Genomic DNA, 23,002 nt, shown 5'->3' on the forward strand with positions numbered 1-23,002 from the left:
TGGGTAAAAGCAAGATGAAGAACTGTGTTCCTGGTGTTGTAACGACTGCATCAAAATTTTTTAGTTTGTTGAATGGAAGAAAGCAGCTGAGGTAAAAGTTGTGACCACTGATCAGCTGCTTGATTTCACACCCTATTTTTTGTACCGAAGTGCCAGAGATTATTATTGTTCCCATCCCATGTGGGTACTTGACTTCTTACAAAAGCTTTCCATCGAAGATGTGAAATGAGGTGTTGTGCTTGGAGCCATATTAATGCCCAAGCTGGGCCTACTCTGCCGTTACACAGAGCGTAATTCTGTGTAGTCATTGTGCTGCTGGTGTCGAGCATATTGCTTTGGGATTTCTGGGGTCATGTAAGCTGCTAATAAACAACACATGTCTTTCCTACGGATGGATCCCTTTACTTCACACAACGGTGCCGGCGCAATCCACCCCACACCCATCACACCTAATCTTTTATTGGAAGCAAACACTGAAAGAGAAAAAACCCCAACACGCGAACCATGAAATAAGGAAGAAAGAAAAGTGACGTCCAAGGAACTTGGCAGAGCCTGGCGTGCCCCGTGTGAGGAACTGGGCAGCTGACTTCCAGCGTCCAGGTGATGTAATGTTGGTTTAACGGCGTACACACCTCTGTGTGCTAATGAAGGGAGCAGGCTGAGGCAAGTAACTGCACAGACAGCTCTGGAAGCCGGCCCATAGCGAGAAATGCACCTTGGTGTGTGTGTGAAGTGGCCACCACTCGCTTTGATGCCGGGAAGGAATGCTCTGCTTTCCGAACCAAAGGCACTCTGCTTTGCCTGTGGGCTATGTGGAAATTTGAGAAGGTGGAAGCAAGAAGCAACTTGTTCTGTCAGGGAGGAAAAGCAGTCTGCAGCTATTTACGCTGCACACTACAGCTTTTAAACGAGGTGGCCGGAGCGCCTGCAATGGTTAAATGCCAACTTTCTTTCCCGGGGCTGTTCCTTGCCCTGCCGTGCTTCCCGGTAGCAGTTGGATTTTGCCCCCATCCGTTGCAACAAGTCCATACGAGGTGGTTTGGATCTGGTGATTCTTGTCTGAGATCCCACTGTGGTTTTTTCAGTCTTGCAAGACGCTGTGTTTCGTTCCAGCGGTCTCTCCGAGGTGTGACGAGGGAAACTGTTTCCTGTTTGTGTGTCTGTGATGGACGTAACAGCCACTTTTACTACACGTGAGGCATCGGGGGTTTTGTTCCTTCCTTCTCCAACACTTTCTGGGTAATGTTTTCCTCATTTGGTCTCAACCCACAGTCCTTTTCTCAGAAAACTTAAGAGAGTCACCCCAGCTATATTTCCATGGGTGGGTGGGTGTGTTTATACACACACACACACACACACACACACACACACACACACACACACGGGTGTTAAAAGTATCCTGCTTTATTAAGGTACCATTAGAATATTCCATTATCTGGCATTAATCTAGTTGAGCCAAGCAGCAGTTTAAGCAGTGTAAAATGGTCTAAACTTTCTCTGTCCGGAAGAAATTTATCAGTTTCATCCATCTCTGGCTGCAGGTCCTAGCGGTCGGAGGGGAATCAGCCTAAGGCGTTCCCTCGAGAGGGACACAAGGAGAGGGTGCTGCTCCCAGCGGGGTCCCTGCTGAAGGGGCCCTGCGCTGCTGTCCCTTCAGCTGCAGGGACACAAGGAGAGGGTGCTGCTCCCAGCGGGGTCCCTGCTGAAGGGGCCCTGCGCTGCTGTCCCTTCAGCTGCAGGGACACGAGGAGCGGGTGCTGCTCCCAGCGGGGTCCCTGCTGAAGGGGCTCTGCACTGGTGTCCTTTCAGCTCCAGGGACACAAGGAGAGGGTGCTGCTCCCAGCGGGGTCCCTGCTGAAGGGGCCCTGCGCTGCTGTCCCTTCAGCTGCAGGGACACAAGGAGCGGGTGCTGCTCCCAGCGGGGTCCCTGCTGAAGGGGTCCTGCACTGGTGTCCCTTCAGCTGCAGGGACACAAGGAGAGGGTGCTGCTCCCAGCGGGGTCCCTGCTGAAGGGGCTCTGGGCTGGTGTCCTTTCAGCTCCAGGGACGCAAGGAGAGGGTGCTGCTCCCAGCGGGGTCCCTGCTGAAGGGGCTCTGGGCTGCTGTCCCTTCAGCTGCAGGGACACAAGGAGAGGGTGCTGCTCCCAGCAGGGTCCCTGCTGAAGGGGCTCTGCGCTGCTGTCCCTTCAGCTGCAGGGACACGAGGAGCGGGTGCTGCTCCCAGCAGGGTCCCTGCTGAAGGGGCTCTGCGCTGCTGTCCCTTCAGCTCCAGGGACACGAGGAGCGGGTGCTGCTCCCAGCAGGGTCCCTGCCGAAGGGGCTCTGCGCTGCTGTCCCTTCAGCTGCCGGGTCGCTGCTGCCTGCGGATGCTGGCCCGCAGTGCCCAGCCCCGAGACACAGAGAAGGCTGGCTATCGATTACTGCTCCCGCAGACAAATTTACATATAAAAGCCGAACGTGAGAGATAACTAACAGATAAGCCTGTCGTTTTCCAGGTGCTGGAAAACCTGACTGCCTTCTTTATACAAGCACGGCTTTAAGTACTATTCACCTCGGGGTGTGGATGAGTTTATCTTGGTTGGGAATCCGAGGAAATGACTTTTAACCCCTAGCATTGTAATAGGTTGCCCAATGCATCCACATAAACATGATGCACACTTATAGAGTAATGATCCCTGGGGTTTATTAAATACCATAACAAGGACTTTCGGAAGGCAGCCAGATAGCCCGTTCCTCCAAGCTATATTATTAAGAAAGGCCGAACTCTTACAACGAAGTGTTCTAAAGGTGTGTTGTTTTTATTTTGTTGTGGGGTTTAATTTTTTTTATTATTATTATTTTAAAAAAAAATTTAAATAGCCTTGAATTATTTAGCACTTTCTCTAAGGGATTATTGTTTCATGTCCCTTTTCAGCATCTGAGCTCTGAAGAGTCCCGTGTAATAGTCTCTGCAGGCAGCGGCCAGTTAACCCTTCTGTGTTGCCATGGGTCACCTGCAGCTCTGGAGCACTTCTTCCCTTCTCAAGCACCAGAACATTGCAGGCAGCAGCAGATTTCAAGCACAGGACTGAGCTGGAAAATGATTATGTACAAATACATGTGGCAAGGTCCTGCAAAATTTAAGAATATGAAATCAACAGCAGGCCAGGCAAATTTAATTGAAGCCCACAGAGATTAACTCTAGAAAGCAGTACGCCTGAATAAAAAAGAATTACAAGTTTTATGAAGCTACAAAATAGTATATATGACTTACGGTGTGTTAGCAAAGCTAGGGTTGAACCAATATACAATAAAAAAAAAAAAAATCACTTCTAGTTCTCAATAAAGAAAAGATTCTGAAGTTTATTACATGGCTCGTCTGTGTTGGTGCTGCAGGGCTAGAAGAAATAAAAAGTAATAAAATCCGACTTTGTTTCTAATACCAGCAGATCCAAAGCTAAATATGCAAAGGCACAATTCTGTTTTGAAAGATTGTACCGTTTTTCTATAGCCTTTTCTCAGAGAAGATAACACACTCAGAATGAGGTGCAGAACTGTTACTGAAAAAAGTTCCCTTTTCAGAATATTTGGGGAGATATGTGTATTGCTAAGCAGAAGTGAGGAAAAGCTAACTAGTCATCTAACTTTTCCCCAGGCCAAGAACACGCTGTACCCAGCGCCGTGTCTCCTGGTGTTCTACACAGGATGTGGCATGTCCCAGGGGAGTGGTGGGGACTAGGAACCCACACGCCTGCCCTGTCCTCCCACAGGTTGTCAGCTGCCACGGCCACGCTGCCTGTTTGAGGCACTGCATGCCAGGGAAAACTGTGTGGGTGCCTCCAGCCCCAGGGCCTTGGCAGGCACTGCTGTGGGACGGGGATCCTGAACGGTGGACTGGCGTTCCTTGTGTTTGATCAGGAAATAAAGCTCCCGGGCTTCAGATTCACCCCAGCTGGGGAGGTTTTGCTGGCTTCTGGGAGGTGCTCTCTGCAGGAGCAGCCGACTCAGCAGCCGTGGCACAGCAGGGCATTCCCGATGGCCAGGCTCCCCCTTTTGTGCCCGCCTGGCAGGGGCGTGGGGCCCCATCCCAGCCGTCCTGCTGGAGCGTTCATGAGGAGATACCTGTTCGGTTTGGGTAAACCACCGAGCTGCGAAGATTTTTAAAAACTCATCCAGTTTGGCTAAGCCTTCGTGGGTTAGCAAAACGGGCTGGAGAATTACCAGAAGCTGCTGCCCATCATCCTGTCTGGCGCTTCCTGCCGGGGTCAGGAGCACCAGCTGCCCTGCCCTGCTCGCAGGAATATCAGCAGTTTCACTTCCACACCCAGCCCACGGCAAAACACCAGTGAGCAGCAACAAAAAGTAACAGTTTAAAAAAAGGAGAATAAAAAAAAAAGAGACAAAAGTATTTCATAATTCAGAGAAGATTTACCAGCAGAGGCTACAGGTGGCAGAAAATGGACAGGCCCTGGCAGGGATTCAGTGTGAAAGGAACCTGTAGCCTGATGCTCCTGGGTACGGCTGGTAATGGTGGAGACCAGGAACATGCCAAGGTTCGGAGGTGACAGGAGGGCTGCTCGTGTTTCCTTACAACCCCCTGGAGGGTCCAGCCCCACTCCCCGTGTGGGAGCCCTGCCTCTGTGGCAGATTTGAGGACCTGTCTGACCTCCCCTGCTGAGCCACAGCCCTGTCTTGCACACTCCTGGGGGGTCAGAGCTTTGAGCCCACTGCTGCCACCCTCCCACAAGCCCCGTGGAGCCTGGGGACAGCAGTGTGGCACAGGGGACAGCAGTGTGGCACACCAGCTGGGGCCTGAGGGGCGGGCATAGCCTGGGGCATGCACATCCCGTACAGTCACACTTGGATCTGCCTCTCAAGAGCGACCAACATCTGATGCACGAGTCCCAGCAATGTGAGGAGGCTGGGCTCTTGAAGCAGGGGCAGCCACGGTTTGACTTCACTCTCATCTGTGTATTTCTGCATCAGGCTTGACTGCTGTCAGCCTTTTCCCATCCATACAAACTCTGTACATGCACAAAGTCCTATTAAGAAAGGATTGGTCTGAATGTTGACACATGTTTTGGGGGAGGGAGGCCTTCATTTAGCTGAACTCCTTCATCCACCTCTAGTGCCTCCTCTCCCAAAAGAAAAGGCTGTTCTCATTCACTTCTTTCACTGCAGTTAATTAGTAAGTCCGAGCTGGCCTGTCCTCTGGAGCTGGTAGTTTCTTTAATCTCTCTGTTGCTAGGGCATGCTGACATGCACCACTGGTACCAGTTCCAGCGTGATGTGGGGGATTTTGGAAAGAAAGGGGAAAGGGCTGATCAAACAGAATCTGATTAAAAAAAAAAAAAAAGAATAGAAAAAAAAAGAAAATAGCTCTTTTTGATGAGGCTGAGAAGTTTACAATGAGGGAAAGCACACGGTGAATGATAAGGCCTAAAGGAGCTCATTAAATTGAGGCAAACTGAGCAGAGTTATCTTATTTCACTCTATTTCTCCTGACACCCCTGTGATGGAGCATTCCTTTATTGAAGTGGGGGCAGGAAGAATCATTTCCTTGCAAAATGTTTGATAGAAATCAATGTATAATTGTTTTCTGAGAAGGTGGTTTATTTGTTTGTTTGTGGTTTTTGTGTTTTTGTTTTTTGGTGGGGTTTTTTTGGTTTGTTTTGTTTTGGTTTTAATCAACCCTTAAACATCTGTAAAGCAAACTGGAGCCTCAGCAAAGGGTGCTGCTTGGGAGAAGCGTAGGCTCCAGGCGAAAGAGGTTCCGTAGTCCATTATTGTTTCCTCCTCTCAGCCTTCTGAGAAATAGCAAGATAGAAGTTGAGTAAGGCACATGGATCTCAGGGATATCAGACTTCAGGTATGGATACAAATATGAAATATTTGGCTTGGAAGTAGTTTTGCTTACTTCATTTGATCTGCCTTTACAAAACCAGAGCGAGCATGTGATTTGAGAAGACTCATGTATACAAACAAAATGCTGCCTGGCTAAACATCACACAGCTATTTCCTTGGGATCTTTGAGAAGATCCTTGGGATCTTTGAGAAGTGCCTTTTCTCTGACTGTGGCTTGTGCTGACTGCCTCAGGAGCAAAGAATCCCACCACAGCCTGTCTCAGTGAGTGCAAATACATTGATGAGCTAGAGAATGCAGGAGGCTGCAGGCTCATAGGGAAGCTTCCTAGGTCTGTGCTCAGCGGAGGAAACCAGGGTAGGGTGTAACTCCTTGCAGGCAACACAGTGGAAGAGTGAAGTGGTGGACAGTGCGTTCTTTCTTTCCATCTGAAAATCAGTCAGACTGATAACCAGGGCTCCATTTTGGGAGTCCGCATAAATGATGGACCACAAACCAGAAGTGAGGATCTGCCCTATGCAGCCTCTTACTTACAGAGTCATGAGATGAGCACTCACTTTCTCGTGGGGACAGAAAGGGGTGGTGTGACTGCAGCCATGCCAGGCAGAGCAGCTCTGGGCACTGGGGTGGGGCAGCAGTGGCAAACGGCATGTTGTCCCTGCAAAACTCCATCAGACCTAGCATACATTTTTTAAAGATTTTTGATGGATTTACTTTCTTTCATGGACCATAAGGGAGGCTTTGGAAAGCCACCTCATAATTCTTATTAAAAAGCAATCCATTATTGTAAATAAATATTTTAGCCTCCCTCACCTGGAGGTCTTTCTCCCTACCTTAGCACTTCCTTCTGGCCAAGAATTCCACTCCTGCTATGCAGGTGATGACATGGAGTGCTCACTTGTACTGCAAGGGACAACGTTAGCTATTTCCAAAGGTAAGAGCAGCCTTTAAATGTGCAGATATGTTTTTATTAATCTCTCCTCCTACTTTGAATAGTTTCCTCTCCCCTCTAGCCATAGGAGCACACAGGGACCCTGGCTGCATTGGAAAGTGCTGGATTTTACACATGACCCCTCAGCCTTAGTGCAGCTTTACTGGTTTAATCTCATTCACGTTTCAGCCCATCCTTCTGCAGGCTGTTTTAAGACAATACGGGTTTTTTGGCTGAGGGGTTTCTTCCTAAGAGGGATCAAGAGTTTGGCATCTAGCATATCCCCACTCATTTCCCCATCCACCAGTCTCAAATTTTTTCAGCAGAACTGTACCCAAAGGTAGGATGAGACGTGGTGGGGTGGGATGTCACTGTTATCACTTTGCCAGGCTGACCGATGTTAGCAAACAGGCTGATTTTGCTAATATAATCTGAATCAGTAAACACATTCCTCACATAAACATAGGTTTAGCTAATGGGACATACTGGTAAGGAGGAACTTTTAAAGGACCTTTCATTAACTCTGGTGTCATATACTCACTCATGTGTATGGGCACACAAATGGTAGCATGCTGACCATTCATCCACCCCACACATCTCCTCTCATTTGGGGGTTCATGCGGAGCAGGCAAATGCAAGTGCAGAGAGGCTCTGTTTGCTTAATGGATTTGTAAAAGAGAGATGGAGAGATAAGCCGTTGTAGTCTTCTGTCAGTCTCCTCCATTACCCTATAGCCCTGTCTGGTTTAATTCACTTTATACTAATTTTGTACCTGGTGTTAACAGTGGTAACCTGTGCAGGACAGTGGAAAACTTATCTGTGGTCTGAGTTATTTAATGCCTACCTTTGTCAGCTTGACAACAGCCTTCCCTCCCTTCTTTCCAAGCATGGTGGTTTTTTATTTCATTCTTGACAAGTAGTCTCCAACAATTCTTTATAAGAACCGGGATCACTGCTGTCATGCTCTCTTGCATTTTCCATGTGACACATTAAGTGCCTCTGTGTATCAGGGTCTTTACACAAGAGTCACACATGATTTTTGCACATTGACACAAGGAAGAAGTAAGAGAAGTCAAAACAAGATCCAATGGCTGAAAGCACAACAAATTCACACCAGTAAGCACATTAAGGGTAGCTGAACAGGGGATATTGTGCTAATAGTGCAATTTGTGCAGGCTGAGAAGAAGAGGGAATTTTTCTATCATGGAATGTTGTCATAATAAGATTGCCTAAGAACTCTGTTAGAAGAGGGCAACACAGCCCTTATGGTTTGCTACTTCTAGTGTTAACCTGTAACAAACCATAAATATTGTGCAAGTTTCCGTATACTGCAGTTTATCAGCAGAGTGTTCTGTTACTTGATTTATGGTCTAGGTTGCTTTGGTTTAACAGCAGTTGGTAGGAGTGAACATGTCCTGCAGGAGGGTCTGGGTGGTGCCTGGGCTCTGAGGCATAACTTAAACGCATGCAAGGCTGTCTTCTCTCTGGCAACTGGCTGACACTGCAAAACACACAGGAACCCTAAAAACAAAAGCAGCATAATGGGAAGGAAGGCGACTCACAGCTAGGCAAGGGGCCAGCTTTCTCTGCTTTTTCCTCTGAGTCTCCATTTCTGGAAGTCCCTGTTTGCATGGCCTTATTATCAACTGATGTTTTAGCTGTTTGCTTGTGGTGTATCCTAACCAAAGGGAACTGAAGCACTATCTGAAATTCGCTTCCTCTTGGACGACAGAAGGACCAGCTGAACTCCTTCCCCTTTTGGCTGCTCAGGCTGCCCTTTTGTCAGAGCACTATGACAGCAGTGCAGCACTGCTTTATTTACAGAACTGGTGGTACTGCTTCAGCTTCTTGAGTGGGGGCCTTTTGAGTGTCTTTAGTGGTGAGAAGAATATGTGACAGTGGAGGGTAAGTTGAGCTTCCATGCAGGCATGACATCAGTGGCATTACATCACTAGGGAATTCTTAGCTTTTCATACGTATGAAAATAAAAACATATTCTTCTCTTCATCAGCCTAGTCTGTTCTGCCTTCAAGCTTGACAGGTCAGCTGAGGGAAGCCAGCAAAAAAAAGGACCCAAATGAAAAAATACTATTTTCTAATGAGCAGCTGAGATGAACCTGAAGAATACTTCTGGCTGTAAACACTTACAGCATTTGGGACTATGTAAAGTTCTGATGTGGGTTAAAAAATGTTGTTATTTACATTTGTCACTTATGGTAAGGACAGGAGGTTAAACAATATTTGATTAGCAGAGTCTGAATGTTCCCAGGTAGAGCCTAACAGTTGGTAAGAGATGGAAACAAAATCGGGCTTCTGGACTTTATCCTAGACCAAGGAAACCAGTAGTGATGCCGTTAAAACTACTTGCTCTGTAACTAAAGACATGTAATTTTGGACCCTGGGCAAGGTAGAAGCTCTGGTTATGTAAAAAGCACCTTGGAGAGAACAGTAACAAGCACCAGCTATCCAAAAACCAGATAGTTCATAGGAGATATAACAACATATCCACTTTGAGAAATCATCAGCCCTGCTTTGATCTCAGACTTGAGGAAATGAGCATGCAGAAGCTGGGCTAGATAGATGACAACAAAATCACAAAGGTCACACAGCAGAATGGGAGCCAACCAGAAAGAGACTTTAAATGACAGTCACTTTTTCCATCACTACTTCAGCAGCAAGAGGAAGACGTAGGTGACCAAAAACATGCTGCCCATTGGGGAAGAAAGGCTCCAGACAGCTCCTGACTAGAGTGCCAGGGTACTTCATACCTTTTTTGCATTTGTTATCACTTCAGACAAATATTGCAATCGATGTCAGTGACAGAAGGGAGTGAGATCACAAAACTGAAACAAAGGCTATGTGAGAAGAGCCTTCAGATAGTGTTGAAGTTGGTTGGGCCAGATGAATTTCATCCGTGGATAACTGCTACAGCCACAGTTAGTTATTTAGCCACAAAAGCTCTAAGCGTAACCTTGCCCAGCTCCTGGGATGTTTTATGGAGCCCAGAGATCATAACTTGGAAGCCTGGAAAAGTGCAGACGTAGTTCCGGTCTTTAAAAGGGAAAAAAGGAGGAGCCAGGGATTACAGATTGTTCAGTTTGACTTCAATTCCCGGAAAAATACTGGAACAAACAATCAAACTTCGGTAAGCACCTAAAACAAAACAAAGAGATGAATAATGGCCAGCATAGATTTGTCAAAAACAATTTGTATAAAACAGGTCAAATTTCCTTTCATGACAGAATAAAGAACCCTCATTGATAAGGGACAAGCAATAGTAGTCCTATATTTTGATGGTGGTGAGGCTTTTGTCACAGCAGAACATGATAAGCCAAAACAAATTTAATTAAGGGAATCTTTGATAGACAAGCTGGTCTGGGATAATGGAATGCTGATTGGAAAACTGCATGAAGAGAACAGTTATTAGCTATACTTTTAAAAGGGAAAGATGGATCAAGAAGAGTTGGTGGGAATCTATACTGGTTCAGTCTGATTTAAGGGGATTATGAACAGCTTGGACAATGGAACAGAAAATATTACATTCTTGGCTACCACAAATCTGGAAGGGTACTATGGGTAAGGTGAAATATGAAGCTACAATTAAAAAATATTTAGACAAATAACCTAAAGAATAGGATTAACTTCAGTAAGGACAGTTCTCAGTTTCTCTGCTTGGGCATCCCCAGGAATAATGAATTCTATTTATGCAGGGCAGTGATTTTTTGTGTAAGTAGCAACACTGCAAAAAAAGATCTGAGAGATGATCCAGGTCACAATCCAAATATGAGTTAATTGCTAATGCAAAAAGGACAAGTGCTTTACTAGGATGTGTGCTTAGAGATGAACTCCACAAATAATCATTCTGCTCAGTTGTCTGTGAGCAGCTGGAGTATAATGTGTAGCTTTGGGTGCTGTGCTTAAGACAAGGTCCAGAGGACAACTGGGGGATAATCAGAGGTCTTGAAACACAGAGCTAGGAGGGAACAATGAACAAATTGACTTTTTTAAGTCTAGGGAAGACTGGGGCAAGATAGGGTTACTGCTGTCAAATATGTGAAAGGTGGCTGGGAAGAAAAGGGGAATAAATTCTTTGCCCTATAGATGATGGATAGGACAAGTAATGACCTTAAACTACAGAAAATGAGATTGGGGTTGGATGTTAGAAGATGGCAAGCAATAAGGATAATTACACAGAGGAATATCTGAGGAGGGTGTGGAATCGCCATCCTGCTTTTAGGAAGAGGTTAGACAAGCATTTGCCAAGTGTGACATAAGTATAATGATCCTGCCTTGGAACATGAGTCTGGACTGAGTGATGTCCTGATGTTCCTCCCAGCCATATAAATCTCTGATTCTCTCCTGGCTGCTGGAGAAAGCAAGGCTGATGTTGTGGAGCGCTCAAGTGCTCCATGTTTGTGGTTTGCAGTGCTCTTATTTGTGAGTGAGAGCCAAGAGCAGGAGCTATGTGTGCTGCTTTCTGGTTCAGAGAAAAAAGGCTGCAGTGACAGGTGAATGTCACCAAAGATTGTGAGAATATAGTCCTGTATGTTTGATCTCTCATTTAAATGCCTCTGGTTCCCATATGGTGATGATAGATGACACAAACCTTGATTGATCAGTACAAAACAGTGTGTAAAGCTGAAACTTTGTCGCTCTGACTGTTCCTAGGATTGCATGCTATTGCAGCCTCCTGCTGAGCCAACCAGAGTAGCCTGTCCTTTATACAATTCAGGACTCTTCCTTCAGTTTTAGTTGGAGCCAGAGGCCAGTTCAGCCTGCAGCCCTGGCAGCAGTGACACAGGCTGGCACTTGGAGCCCTAAAGCTTCCACGGTGTCAGACGCTGGAACAGAAATGTGAGAAACTGGTTTTTATCTGGAGTCCCTGCGGGCCATTAGGGACAGAGCTTGCTAAAGATTATTTTATGCAAGCAATTACAGAAGTTTGTGTTTCTCTAGGAACTCAATGGAAGATAAATGGAAAAGGATACAAGAAGGAAGGACAGAAATATTTTTTTTTTTTTCCCCAAAGACAGCTTTTACAAACACAAGTATATAAATAGGAAAAAAAAAAAAAAAAAAAAGCTTATTTTAAAGAGGTGGCGAACCCAAAGTCGTGTGAAAAAAATAGCAGAGGCAAACACTGAAGTCCTTGTCCTTTAACTCTGTGTCATAATTTATAGCAGGATTCCAATTGTGAAATCTCTCAGAGATGTGGGACAGATGTTATGGTGAGGAAAATAAAACAGACAACAGGATGGGAAATGCAGAGAAGATGAAATGACACCGTGTTGTAATCCTTATGGGAAATCTCTATATGGCTTTCCAAAATACTGTGCTGGTGAGCAATTAAGAAATATATGAGCTATATAAACAGAGCCACTAGAGGTCTGTAAACTGTTCCCATGCAGTTTCCACAGAAACTGTCATCTCAAGGGCAGCTTTGGGAGGGGACTATTCCACCCACCATCTTCTAAATGATCCTTTTAATAATCTGTCCAGACCTGTTTGTGTAAGAAATGGACAAAAATGGAGGTTTTCCAGTGCTCGTTCCGGTTCCTATGGCAGTAGATCAAAGGCAATAACAATACAGATTTAATTAATTCAGAAGAAGGAATTCCCACTTGCAGAGGTCTTAACCCAGCAGCGGAGGAAAGGTGTCAATCATAAGGGCAAAGGTGCCGAAACTGGCATGGATTTGTGGTTTGTTTTTTTTTTTTCTTTTCTTTCACACTAAGCAGTTCAGGGGGGGAGTGAAACAGTAAATGTCACCTGAGCTTCAGCAAAAGTAGGGGTTTACATATAATCAATTTATATACAACATACATATATAAACATATAAAAATATATAAGTGCATATAAAACATATAAGTGCATGAACCATCCAGCTATAGGACATCTGGACAATAACTGGGCCTGTAGTCTTGTCAAAAGAAACCCCTCTGAGGGAACTGTATTTCCTTGTCCAGGTCAAGTTTGGAGAATGTCCCTCTCAGCCTTACTCCAAATGCCCATCTTCACATCGAAGACCAGCAGCATCCTTGAAGGCAGCAAAACCTGACAAACAAAACTTTGGGGAGGAACTCATCCCCACCTTCCAGCTTGGTGTACATCACAGAAGAAGGGATGATATTATTAAAAAGAACCAAGAATTACTGACCTAGCCAAAGAAGAGTGCAGGCAAAAATCCTTGTACAGAGTTAACATCAAAAAAATGAAGAAAGGCCTTTTGGGAGACTGAGAAGGAAGCTGGCCACCAGGGCACTTGGGCTTTCTAGAACACCTTAAAAGACAAGAAGGAAAGAAGAGGTGAAGTTTGTTGATTTAACTTGAGCTAGAAATTACCACGATAGTAATCTGATGCAAATCTGCAATGGGAGATCTTAAGGAGGCCAGCAGAGAATGGAAAAGTAGAAAGAATGACTACTTTTCCATCAAAAATATATTGTCTGAATGGGAATAGTATTCCAGAAAGGACCACACAGGAAGGAAAATATTGTAGAATTCTGCTGATATTAAATGAATTCATTTCCTTGAATAATGTCTTCAAAAAGCTTTTTTTTTTTTTTTTCCTCAGACAAAGGTTCTAAAATAAACTGTTACTCATACCTGTGACAAAACTCCTGTTGCCTTCTCCTTTAAACAACGGCAGAATATCAAAGGTGAATTCAGTTTAAGGATCTATAGTCCCTTTGCCCTGTATGCCCTCAGTTTCCTTTCCATATGCAGCTCATCTAACCTGGCCTGAGTTTCTTTCTCAAGATGAGGGAGGTGACCCACATGACCCTTTGTGTGACCTCTGAAGCACTGAGCAAAAGGCAGCACTGAGACAGCACCAGAGCCCTGCTGCAGCTGATTTTAGAGAAAACACGTTGAACCCTGTGGCCAGTGTGTAGTTTGGTGCAAGGTGCCAAATACTTGGAGGGTTGAATCTGCCGACCTAAAATTGCAATGGGGACATTTTGCAAAAGAGGGGTAGGGGCTCATACCCCACTAGGGCAATCTGGTCATTTGTCTACCACTCTGTCAAACAGGCATTAGTCAGAAAAATTCAGATAAATACTCACCTAGATCCAATGGCTTGGTCTGCTGAAGATACCATAATACTTTTTGCAGAAGTCCCCTGCACAAAATGATTTAGAAATTGCTTCCTTACCTGCAGCCTGTTTCATCTTTGAACTCCAGCTGACTTCATCTCAATGGCACAAAACTTTAGGGCTCTGACATACAAGAAAGGATCTTTACATTACAACGTCTTACAGCCAAACTTGTGGGTTTACCTAGAATCCTGCATGTGATTCCCAGCCTTACACAGAGTAAACCTTCTTGCTACACAGAGGCCTCTGTGTGTCCATTCATTCAGACACACCATCTCTGCCCACACTGGGGCTCTCGCCAACCCGTGTGCGTGTGCGGTTTCTCATCAGTGTGTTTTCACTGAAAGAGTAAAGCGAGGAAGAATGGGCCTTTCCATTTCTAGGAAGGCACTGAACCATCATGTTGCATATAGATCTGGAAAAAGGAAGTGCTCCCATTTGGAGAATTTAGGTGCTCTGAAGAGAATGACCTGTTCATGGTGGCATAATTTAATTTATCCATTTATTAGATATTGCCTCATTAAACCACTTGCAGCATGGCCAAGGTTAGGCTAATACAAGGCCTAATTGCACTCCCTTATGAAACTTGGTAGAAAAACCCTTCACACCTTTAGACTCTTTTTTTCAGTTTTATCAGGTATCATATGTCCTTACATGACCTTGGGAGTTACATTCTTCAAGGTCTTTTGCAGAGTTCAGTCCCTTTGGTAAAACATTAGAGGAGCTTTCTCACAGCCTAGTGGGTCAGACCACTTTCTGGTCTCCCTTGAAGCACTCCTGTGTGCTGCAGGGGTTGGCAGAGATCATAATAGAGTCAGTGGGTCACACAGAGCCAGCGTGCATGAGAGGACAGCACAAAAGCTGCCATCACGTAGGACCCATATGTTGTAACGAAGAGAAATGGGGCAAGTTTCAGCCTCAAGGCGTTTCCAGAAGGAGGTGAAGTGATGCCTGCTGGTGACATTGCTTTTGATACAGGAGATCTTAAACTTAGCTATTTTAAAAGTGTCATTTTTGATATTTTATAGCCAGCAGGTTCTTTTGGCACAGAGGACCCTCATCATTGTACTTTAGATGTGATTAAAATTTGCCACTACAGTTCTAGGGAGAGTCCTTGGGCTATTTGCTTCATAGCTGGAGTTTGGAGCCAAAATACTTACTGTAACCTGAGATTTAAAGGTTTTGCATGTTACTAAGAAAGCAAGCTGCAGCCTGCCCTCTTCCCTGTCCTTTCTTCAGGGTGGCTAAGTTCTGCAAATACGACACATGCACACTGCCTGTCAGCTGACTTCACAAAAACGTACCTACAATAGTGTAATTTTTATGTCAGTAACACACGTGAAAAGAATGTGTGAGGCCCGTGAAAGTATGTAAAAACTCATGCTAGTTCTGCGTTTAACGAGAGTGAGATATGAGGCTGCCATATCACACCGAGGTGTGCAAAGTTCTGGCTCTCTGAGCCAGCCTTTAAGAAGGCTGAAAAGCATTTGCCTCCTCTGTGCCATTTGTGTTGTCAGGAATGTGCTAAAACCAAATCCCTGTATACTGGGAGTGACAACTGGAGCAATCCCAGTCTCCACACGAGCGAGATCAAGGCATTCTGCTTTTTGTGGTCCCTGATAATGTGGACGTCTGTTGTGGATGGCTTGGATTTTTCTGAGGGACATAATTGGGATGAGCCAGCCGATACTTACATGTGAACTTCCATGTACGTTAAACCATGGGAATTCTTTTGATTTACCTTAAATTTGAATTTTCTAGGGAGGAAAAGAATAAAGGTCCTGATATAATTTTATTTTTAATGTGTAAGTGCAGTGTTTCAAGAAGTATTTTTTTCCTGTAAGATAGTGATTCACTCTCAGGGAGAGAGTTCTTCAGCTTAGAATATCTTTTCCTGAAATCAGTGCTTTTCCTTTCCTCTTACCATCGTCCTTTGCAACCCCAGAAAATGAAGGCCAGTACATTCCTGGAGGCTGCTCCAAAATAAACATCCAGCAATTGCCAATTTCTGCCTCAGCTGAATTAATGAACCCCTTTAAACCACCGTGCAATGCAATAGGTGCTTACGAGAATAGTATTCAGCCACTGTCTGTGCTCCAGATACAGCGTTGGTTGTGAAGCAGGCAAGCTTCCAAAGCTGGGATGGCATTCCTGTTACAGCTTTCCATGCCAGCTGTCTCAAGGAGTTGTTACAAGAGGTGCTAATCAGGTGCTTGAGAACAGCATTCGGTCCCTCCTTCCCCTCGCCATGCTCTGGACATCGCTCCCAATGAGGAAAATGCTATTAGAGTATTAGATCATCTCAGTGCTTCCTGTTTTCTTGACCAGTTCTCCTGTAGCTTGCTCTGCTGATTCTCAGGTCCCAGAGCACTGGGGTTATGGCTGTGTACAAAATAAAGGCGGAGAAATGAGTGGCTGCATCACCAAAGTGTATGACTGGACATTTTGTTTTGCAAGGCTGGTGAGACAATATGAATCATACTGTTCCTCCCACACAGAAATCCTCTTCTGCTATAGTTATGCCTTGCATACCTAATTGCTTAGTAACTGGCATAAAGAAACTTCTCTGCAAAGCTGGGGAAAACCGTGTTTCCCGAGTGGCCAAATGCCACCCTCCTCAGCTTTGGTCTAATACTGACATCTCAGATATTGACACTGTGATAAACATTATGAGAAATCTGGAAATTTCTCATAATGGAAAAAGCAAAAAGTGCAATAACCTCTCCCTTCCACAGCTAAGAATAAGTGGGGTGTCCTTTAATATTTTGGCTACAGCACATGCTTACATGCGAACCTTGCTGGGAGAATGGCAGCAGCATAACAAAAGCAGAAGAGCTTGTGGGATTATTCAACCCCCCCTGCTGCTCCTTATGGGCTTGTTTGATCAGAGGGGCTCAGCACAGCTCCACTGGGGCTCCGGCCTGACATTCACATCTATTTTTGCAGGTGAGTGAAGGCTTTCTGAAGCAGCCCAGGCACTGGGAGGCTCAGAGCCCTGTCCCCAGAGCGGGCTGAGGGCATGCAAAACGAGCACCATTTTGTTTATTGCCTGGTGGAGGCTTTCCAGAGTCCACATGCCATTGGTCACATGTGAAACCCCGGCATGGGTCATCACTTTGGGCAAATGCCTGTCTGGGAATGGGACGGTGGGAACTGGGGAGAAGTCAGTGGTATCAGATGGGTGGGCAGCCAGGAGCTGCTGGCCACTTTGTCCATGACTCTTATGCATGTGCTACAGGACGCAGCAGAAATTTCAGGTGCTTATCAGCAGCGCAATATGGGGTAAAGAATGAAATTCTGGTGGCATATGGGAGAGACTTAGGCTATGAGAAAGTGGGAAGACCTGTCTCAGGAAGATTTCTTGGATGCAAGCTACTACAATGGGAAACTGCCACCCTTTCTCTTGGTGTCTGGGAATACAGGGGCTGTGAGTCCTGTAGTTCAAGTTTACAACTTTAAAACACTGAATTTAATGCATTTTCATAGGGCAGGTCTTGCCCAGCAACTTCCAGGATGGTTTAACTGGGCCCTAGGCGCTCATGAAGAACAGGAGTATTTCCAACAGCTCCTTGAAGGCAGGGAAAGCAGAGAGGTCGGGGTGGCCACGGCCTCAGGTACTGAACACGCTGGGGCTGCGTGGGGACCGGAGGGAAGGGTGGCTGGTGGGGATGCTGGACGTGTCTGTCCAGACTCTGTGAATTTTCTTCCCCTGGGCCCCGGTAGCGGCTCCGTTCTGCCACCGCCACCCCGGCTCGCCGTCCCTGAACCGCAGGCCCCGCTGCCAGCCCACCCATCCTGCCCTGAGAGCACCCGCCCGGCCCCCACCTCCCTGGTGCCACCTCTCCCAGCAGCACTCCCAGCCGCCTCGTTTATTTTGGAGCCCCGCAGCGATTCCCTCCACCCTCGTGCCCCTCCGTTTACAGTATCACGGCCGCTCCCAGCCTGCGATAGCGCAGTGGCCGCCAGGTGACCCTGGCTTAGTGTAAATATTTTGCTTTCACTGGAAGGAAATGTGACATACGTTTGGCGTGGAAGTTATCCAGAGGCTGTGGCCTCGGGAGCCGAACTGCTGGGAAGCCCCTGCCGCAGTGCTCTCAAGGTAGCAGCGCTGTCAAAGGCAGGAGACGCGGGGATCGTGCGCCAGCAAGGGGCCAAACAGACTGGCTTCTCAGTGGCACTGCAAGGGCAGCCGGGCGTCGGTGAGGGCTGAGGGTGCCCGTGCTGCCCGGGCACGGCGCGGTGAGGCCCGGCAGGGCCTGTCTGCCCTGGCACACCTCCCTGCGGGCAGCCCAGCGCTGCCCTGAGAGAGGGTCGTAGCAGAGAGAGATGAGCAGAGGCACTTCCCAAACATCCGTGTGAGTTTGGAGCAAAGATGCCATTAAAAAAAAAAAAAAAAAAAGCTACATGATGATTTGTGCTTCTTAAACCATATGGCCGTGTAAGCAGCCAGGTCCCAGTCTCCTGCTCACAGGCACCGAGGACAGTCCAGTTTAAGGCCTGGATTTTAAAAGCTGCCTGCAGCTGAGGGATGTTTGCTGCTGGTGATGCTTGTGATCACCTGTCTCAGCCTGACTATAGATAGGCTTAAAAAGGAATAGTAATACAGCACTTAAAGGCATATTGTACCAAGTAGCTAGTGTCACATTTTACATCTGATAAATATTAATTAATGGTATTTCAAAAGTACAAAAGGTGCTGGGAACTCATGCATTGGCTGGAGAGAAATAGATCTCCCATATTTAACCATAAGCTTGCTGAATTATGCATTTGCCCTGGCATAGCTGGTTACCCTGGAGTGGTGTCTGCTTGTTTGGCATCTCTCCCTGTCATACCAAGGTGCCGACTTCCCACAGGACAGCCCAGCAGCCTCCCCAGGGAATCAAAGAGCCAGATTATCCAGAATGGGCAAGCTGCACCAAGTCAAGGGTTTGGTTTTGGTAAGTATCCAGAAATTAAAGCTCTAACTTGTTGAGGTTTTAGGCCTTGCCTAGGCCCTGTCCTTATCAACTGCTGTGAGCTTAATTACCGACCTTTGTTTCTCCAGACAGTCAAATGTGTTACGGAGAAAATGCATGTGTGTTCAATTCACTTGTGAAAGCTTGGCAGCAGATAATTTAAAATCAAATTACAGTCTGCCATTTAAACAAACCGAGAGAGTTCCATTTCACAGGACAATGCTCCTCATGCACTAAAATAAAAGCTGAAACAACTGCATGGTAATGCTCAGCCAGTTCACAAAACCGTCGGGAGGTTCATTGACTTTTTAGGAAGATCCCCAGTGAATATTAAACAGACCCCGACGTTCCTAGCACTGCTGCCTGTGATCAACACTTCACTGCCCACTACATGCAGAGACATTTAAACAGCTCTTGCAGCAACCAATGACACCATCATACCGAATCCTGCCTTGGAAACCTTAGAAATGAGTCATAGAGGGGAATTATCCTGTTCCTAAAAACACTGCCAGTGTGCTTAGCTAAAGAGCAGCGGAGAAGGAAGGAAATGAAATAAAAATTTTCAGAATTGGAAATTTTCATTGTGTCATTTCATAATTAGAAATGAGCACATACATATACACACACATATATATGTATGTATGCATATAACTAAATATACATGTAGGCCAAGGAAAGCTCTAGGAAGCTTTTGCAACCAAAGCATGTGCCACACAATCCTAAGTAGGACGTTCTGTTCACAGTAGAACATAATGTAGCTCATGGAAGCTCAAGGATGAAGCAATAAAAGTTGTGTACTAGCCAGTTCAAGGTTACACAAAAACATTAAGCTCCCTCTTGTTTTGAAGACACTGAAATGTGATACATGAACAAAAAAGAAGTAATGTCTTTAAGTCTTAAAAAAGAATTGCTGTTTTACTCTGTAGGGATCTATGGGATCCTCCACTCGAGGAAGATAAAAGACCTCCTTTTTCCCAGCTGGAAGGAAGGATTTATTTTAGGTGGAAACAATATGAGTGTGATATTCCTCATGGTGTAAATGAAGTGTAGGCTGGCAAGTCTATGGGCTACTCACCATCTCTATTTACCATCCAGAGCTGTGCTGTGGCACTGAGGCTCAGTGGGGCATCAAGGGTGCCACACCTTAGTGAGGGTCAGGCTGCTCTTACATCTCTGTTTTCAGACTCAGAACTGAAAGTCATGCCAAAGCTCTTGCCCCAGGACTTCAGCTGACCTCCTAGCTCTTTGAAATCACCACCAGCAGCAGGTTAGCCACCGCCAGTGCCCTTCTGTGTTTCTGTGAAGCAGGAGAGTTATGGAGAGGGATTTTTGGCTGCCACGGCCTTCAGGTGTGCTGTGCTATGTAGTGCACGTGCCGTGAGCTTCTTCTTCTCCTGGGAGCCAGAAGAAAGGGGTCCTGGCATCACAAGGTTGAGAGACTGTCCGTGCCAGGCCAGCAAGGTGCGGTCCATGAACTCACTGCCACTGTGGATATGAAATGCCGGGAAAGGGCAAAGGAGCTCCCAGCCATTACAGACAGGCTCAATTTCCTGCCGGGATGATGACAGACCAGTCTCCCATCACAGACTCTGTCTAACAACATATTAACCAAATTCTTTTGAACTTTTCTTGTGCTGAAAGGACGTGTCCTAAAGCAGCTGAAAGGACAGCCCACGTATCCAATACTAGCAGCTCTTTTTGATCCGCTTTTTCTTTGACATTGCCTGGGGTACACTCCCCCTATAGCCCTGCAATGTAAATTCACTTTTTAATGCAGTTAGCTTGGATTTGTGAGGAGTGTAAAGTGCCAGCCACCTAAAAGGCCAGTCAGAAGAATTGCCATCTAAAAGACCAGCTGGCAGAGAAGTGATTTAACCTGACAGAAAAAAAAGGTGTTGAGACTAGTTTGATTATTTTGGGGGTGGAGGATGAGGGGAGGCGGTAGTGTTGGCACAAAGAGCGAGTTCTGGACCCAGGAGAAACAGTCAATTCAGCCAAGCACCAAAACTGGTGCCAACTCTAGATAAACTTTGGTGCTCCTCTCGCAGTTTTTATCCAGACTTGTCCCAGTCAGCACCAGGAACTGCCGACGGGTGCATCTCATCAATAAAAACAGGCTAGAAGAGACTTGTGATATGTTTCCTGTGTGTTTGCCTTGAACAAGCACGTATCTCACACCCAGAGCCCCGCTTAGCTGTGCCAGTTCTGAGAGCTGGCTTGGTATTTACACCATCCTAGTGGGAGCTGGGGCAGCCACCAGCCTGAGCTGCAGGAGGAAACCTCTCCCCTGTTCACAAATGGGGCTTTGGCTCGTTACAGATGGTGCAGTGGGGTGTGTGGGGTATGTGCTGTCCTGCGAATTGCAGCTCTGGATGCAGCTTTCAGTGGTCACTGCCATGGCTATGTAAACACCATGGTTCACTGTCCAAGCACAGAGCTGTCCCATGGAGAGATGTGTATTTCAAGAAGAGGAGAAAAAGATACCTGCAGCATGTGTTTCTGAGCTAGAAAACATGAAAAGTTATGCCCAACAAGAAAACAAAGCTGAGAGGTAGCTGGGAGGGCTCTGTCCTTTCAATCTCTGTGTCTATCAACAGAAGAGGTGCTTGGAAATTGCACCCATCATTTTCTTTTGCAGAGTAATAAGCAAATAGGTTTTAGCCCATCGCCTGCAGGGAAATGGTTTTGTAATGGAAGGAGCACTCTGAACTAAATCAACAAACAAGAGAATGGCTGTGTTTGTTTTTCCATGTACTGGAGGTGAGGGCTCAACCAGGCTGGGGTTTCTTTCACATCATCTCCACTTGACACAGGGCAGGGGACAGGCACAGACACATGCAGAGCTGCGCACCTACGTGGAGGGAGCACTGGAACAACAAAATTTTTGGTCTCTGTCTTCCCCCACACGTGTGCCATGCCCTTCCTGGCCATGGAGTGGGAGATGTGGGTCTCTTGGCATGCCTGATGCTCTCCCTCTGGCTGTATTTTCATGAATGCTTTAAGCCAGCACATGCCACTGATACGGGAGCTGCCTGAGTGTCTCACTGCTCCCGGCTACTTGCTTCCTCCCCTCAGCTCTTGTGCAATCGCACCGAAGTGCATCAGTGAGTGCAGCTGGACCAGAACCAACCAAGGATTACAGAAAGGATGCATTTTTTTTTAATCCAGTGGCTCCCCACTCCAGTTCCCTCTCTTGCACTGGGAAGAACCTCGTGTGCCTCTTTTGGCAGTGATGCTGACCTACTGGGAGAGACATTCATGACCCTCTGGCCTGGGGCAAGGGATGACCTGGGAGGGGAGGGCCCTGGTGCCCCAGGGCATCCCTGCCTGTCCGTGTGGGTGGCAGGAGAAAGCAGCAAGTAAGCTCAATTAATCAACCAGAGGCTTCGATACTGGTGGAAGCACCTAGTTCACATGCTCATAGAAATGCACTTCACCACAGCCAGTTTCACGTGAGGCAGGTATTTTTGCTTACTGATTATGAATCCAGAACCATCAGTGTAGTCTTTTCCATGCTAGATATGCTTTGTTGGTATGCCTGAAGGACGCGTGCCCAGCATAGGCACAGGCTAAACATTGAGAAAAGAGAGTTTCCTAGCCAGACAGAGGCATTTTTTCTCTCCTTTCAGCTATATTCCAAAGCCAGACAATTATTTGGAAGTATCTTCTGTGCTTAATCAGTGCACAGGAAGCATTTGCAAAGGCAAGGGCGGCAGTGAGTGTATGCTTTAATCCTGTCTCAGACAGAGCATTCTCCTTATTCACGCATTCCCAGCATTTGAACTGTTAGCTCAAAGGCAGGCCTACAGCTGGAACGAATAGCTTAAGATAGCCCTCTCCACGTCTATGCCACTGGATGCCCATATGGGCTTATGTTCTTAATGTATATTCTGCATTGTCCCTCTTTTCTCCTAGCAGAAGGAGAGAGAGGTATTTCTGTGTGCTTCAGTGTGTCTTGTATGTGCCAGGCCAGGCAGTTCCGTGCCTGTTACAAGTGCCTGTAAGCACAGGCAGATATAGATGTGCCCATACAGACCCAGATGTGCCCAGACAGACCCACCTTACTAGTCACGTTTACATCTATCTATATGCATGCCTATTCTGCCATGCAATCAACATATACACAAGTTTGTTGAAACAAGCCTTTTTTTCCCCCTCTCCTGAATTACCAAATGCTGGAA

The 23,002-nt window shown here is 46.3% G+C and overlaps 1 protein-coding gene across 7 annotated transcripts in view; it reads right to left on the reverse strand.

The window, feature by feature from the left end:
• Positions 1-2,880: 2,880 nt before the first annotated feature.
• Positions 2,881-23,002, reverse strand: part of RAD51B (RAD51 paralog B) — a 399,430-nt gene continuing 379,308 nt past the window's right edge. For 5 of the 7 annotated variants that reach the window (XR_009207998.1, XM_040068175.2, XM_040068176.2 and 2 more), the window contains one exon: positions 2,881-3,109. Coding sequence is in view for 5 of the 7 variants with exons in the window: in XM_040068175.2 (XP_039924109.1) it covers positions 3,021-3,109 (89 nt within the window). In the remaining 2 variants the exon portion in view is untranslated. Of the gene's footprint in view, positions 3,110-12,992; positions 13,053-15,969; positions 16,249-23,002 lie in introns of those variants that run through there. The other 2 variants (XR_009207999.1, XM_058421131.1) reach the window with 2 other exon arrangements.

This window comes from Hirundo rustica, chromosome 6 (genome assembly GCF_015227805.2).
Source record: "Hirundo rustica isolate bHirRus1 chromosome 6, bHirRus1.pri.v3, whole genome shotgun sequence".
NCBI classification, from domain to species: Eukaryota; Metazoa; Chordata; class Aves; order Passeriformes; family Hirundinidae; genus Hirundo; species Hirundo rustica.